Below are 3894 nucleotides of genomic sequence, written 5' to 3' on the forward strand. Positions count from 1 at the left end.
CACATTATATGCAAAATAATATTTCAAGCAAATGAGAATCAAAAATGATATCTGACATGTACGACAGTTTCTGGCACAGCACTCAGAAAATTCCACTTTCTAAGACTAAACATCGAAAGTGTAATTGCGTGCATAATTTCTTGATGTTATGAACAATAAAGCTGCATAATTTTAATATATAAAAATTTAGGGATTTAGCTCTACAAAATGAAATCAACTCATTACTTAGGGAAAGACGATCGGATATATGCTGTGTAATATGCATAAAAAGTAAATTTGTTTTATTAAAATTCTCGATTCATATTTGAGAATACAATACCTTATATAGAAAATAAAATTCAAAGTAAATGAGAATTAAAAATGGCTTTTGTTATATATCATATTATTTAGTACAACAATCAGTAAATTCGGAAACTAATCATAAAAAGTGCAATCTATAATTGCATATGTAAAACCTTGTGGTATATTTTACGCATTTCTAGATCATTAGCAATAAGGATACTACACTCAAATATTAATAAAGATATTTATAAACTCAATATCGATAGTTAGCTGAGTGATTAGATAGAGATATCACTGATACAGATGACATAATCAAATAATAACTGTTAAAAATCAAAGCTTGTTTTAAAGAATATCTAATTACTCTTTTGAGATATCGCTATATATAGAAACTATTTGGTTTTCTTATAATATATCAATAATATACAGATTTATTACAAATTATACATTTTTGAACATTGTTTTCATTCTTAAATTAACCTCTCACAATAACAATTGGAGATACAGTATTGCTTGCACTTATGCCAAGCGATGAGAGTATGCCAGTAGAGGAGCCTGAGAAGGTGCCATAGCAACGGCGACGTGTGCCGGTCGATATACCAGTACAGTACGTACTCGATACTCGGGTGTACGCTAAGGGTTAATATTTGAAAATATTAAATAATTGTAATGAAGGAAATATTATGATGTAACTCGAGTCCTCGAGAAGGACTTTTATCACAAGACTTACCAACGTTGCTGTTACAATTGGCGGTGTTGTAAGCGCAGCTGTTTCGGAATCTGGCACACAGGTTGGACCGGCCGTAACGACCGCAAACTGTTGTCGTGTTTGTGGCGGTACAATTAGCGACGCTTATAATGCAAACCCTGGCTCCAGTTGTGTAGGAATTGTAGGAGATTAAAATCACTTGGCGGAGAGGAAAGATGAATAATTTTGAATTAAATAATTAATTTTTATAATTTTTTGTTATGATGACATACCAGCAATAAATGTCAAGCAGAATAAAAACTTCATTGTTCTTCTTTGTGTGATACGTTATTAACTACGAATTGAAACTGAATTAGATATGATGAACTACGAGTGATAATTTGCTTTTTATAGCAGAAGCGGTTTGGGATTTCAACTATTTTTGGCAATATTTCATTGAGAAGAGCAAGTGTTGAACTCACTTTTTATTTGTCTTTGCTATTTTCGTTTATTTGTTATAATTAAAAAAAAAATTTAGTAAAATGTGTGTTAAATATATTTAAAATAATTTAATTTCGAAAGCATACAAGTGTGTTTAATCCAGGGTTAAACTATTTTGCGTAAATATTTTAAGAAAATCAAAAAGTTTTAGACTTTCATCAGTCAATGCTAAATCAGAATTTTTTATTTCACGTTTGATTCATGACGTCAATATAACTGTTTATTATAAATGTGCAAAAAAATATATAACATATAATAATAATATATTTTAATTGTAATAATAGAAATATTAATTACAATTAATATACAAAATTTCAAAAAATTTTATAATTATTCTATAATTATAAATTATTTAAATTATATAAATTTTATATAAAGCTCATATTCTAAAATTTTATAAATTTTTATACCCAAAACTACTCAAGAGGTTGTCAAATTTATAGCTAAGTTAGATTGTAAAATCATTTACTTTATTTTATTCTTTGATTGTCATCTAATTTTTCTTCTTCTCTTCTACTGCAACTGTTTATCGGTCCTAACCATTCTAAAAATTCCTTTTTATTTCTCTAAACTATTGACATCTTATTTCCAGTTTTGACTTTCATTTTCCATTCCATGTACTTAGGATCCAGTACTTTTTTGATCCGCTAACTAAGCGTATCTCGACTTGTTTACCGAAATAGATTCTATTTATTGATATATTATTCGAAAAAGTGATTTATTATAGTTAATATTGCAGATATAAGTTGAAGATAATACTAACAAGTAATTTTTTCGCTGATTGTGGTATTTTGGCTTATTGCTTACTCTTAATGTGGACTTCCTGCAAATATTGTATTTGATTCTTCATCGTTTTTCTTTCTGACTCTTATCTGATGACTATTTTCTATCATCGCTGCAACTGATCTTATAATGGTATTCATGCTATATAAGATGACTGGTATTTGACTGAAGTACTTCCAGATAATATCATTTCTAAAATTCTTTCAAACATTCTATGACAAAAGCTCTGAAAGATCAAGCTTATGTCGAAGTCATAGTTATCGTTGTCACGATTAAAAGGTAATATTATTAATTTAATAAATTATCCGCCATGTTTTATCATTATATGGTGTTGGTACCTATATATCTGGCAACACAAATCTAATTGTAACAAACGATGCGGGGCTGAAAATTACTTGACTAAGGTTTTCACCGAAGAACCTTTGGTGTATGTTCTATACCGATGGAATTATAATATTACCTGAAGAATGGCAAAAGGTCATAAATAGTGATGGCGAATATTAACTTTATTAAAATTTATTTCTAATAAAGAAAAGTTTTACTGAAAAATGTAGTAAAGAAAAGTGATAGCCTTTATATCACTCAATGTATTAGTAATGGCACTTTGCAGTTGACAAAAGAAAATCTGTAATTAGGAAATCAGAGTAATTAAGAATAAGTTATTTCTTTCTTTTATATTAAGAGAGTTATTCCTTAGTAATTATGGAACGTGATCTTATAAAAATATGATTTAAATTTTAGTGAATGAACATTATATTAAATTGATTTTATCATGCGTTTTGAGTAAGGAAACTTAAATCTTAATATAAACTATTGATTTCAATAGAGAGGTTTTTCGAACAGTATAATATTACAATATATAGTTTTATTGTTCATTAATTAATTGAATTTTGCGCTGACTATACAACTGTTTCGAGTATTGCCAAATAACCATCATCAGTGGCCTTCAAATTACTTCTTATATTTAATTACCGGACCGGTACCGAATATAATTAAATGGAGTAGATGGAGACGAAAGGATTGCAATCAACATATTCGAAGAATGGAAAATCATCGCCTGGCCAATATTGCAATGGTAGAGAAACCAACAATCGCGAGATTACCCGGTCGACCGCCAAAGAGATGGCATGAATGATGGACCTCTGGCGCTACAGAAATATAATAATTCGATATATCACAATTTTATATAAATATATCCAATTCAATTATTGTAACAAAACAGGATTTAATCCTATAATAAAGAAGAAGAATTATTCGTAAATAATTTTTTTTAGACTGCAAGTATTAAGAATTGAACTCGTACCCTATCAAATTTGAAGCTCACAGTCAATTTTAGTTATCCAACTGTTCCAAATCTACCAGTTTTACAATTTAACAAGAAATGCATTTTTTCGCATGGGTTGTCCATTTTTTGGTTCTAAATTGGCAGTAGGTATTTTTTAGGTAGCTACGAAGATGTGACCTAATATAGATAAACTTTGTTTGAATATTTTTGAAGCGTTATTTAAGACATCTCGTCTCTGTAGGATTGTACCATAACCCAATTTACACATCACTTTCTGTCTTAGTTTTGTTAAAAAAGAAATTTCCTATACCTTTTCTCAGGTTTTGGGTTTTAGTGATATTAATCAATATTATCA

The 3894-nt window shown here is 28.8% G+C and overlaps 1 protein-coding gene across 1 annotated transcript; it reads right to left on the reverse strand.

Moving 5' to 3' along the window:
- Positions 1–762: 762 nt before the first annotated feature.
- On the reverse strand, positions 763–1326 carry LOC119664017 (the record flags this gene model as incomplete). The annotated part of the gene is made up of 3 exons (XM_038073598.1): positions 1264–1326; positions 1013–1189; positions 763–915 (listed from the first exon to the last, which is right to left on the reverse strand). Coding segments are annotated over exons 1-3 (364 nt in total), but the record flags the coding sequence as incomplete, so codon positions are not given.
- Positions 1327–3894: the final 2568 nt, after the last annotated feature.

Source organism: Teleopsis dalmanni, unplaced genomic scaffold, assembly GCF_002237135.1.
Source record: "Teleopsis dalmanni isolate 2A unplaced genomic scaffold, ASM223713v2 unscaffolded_contig_1299, whole genome shotgun sequence".
Taxonomy (NCBI): domain Eukaryota; kingdom Metazoa; phylum Arthropoda; class Insecta; order Diptera; family Diopsidae; genus Teleopsis; species Teleopsis dalmanni.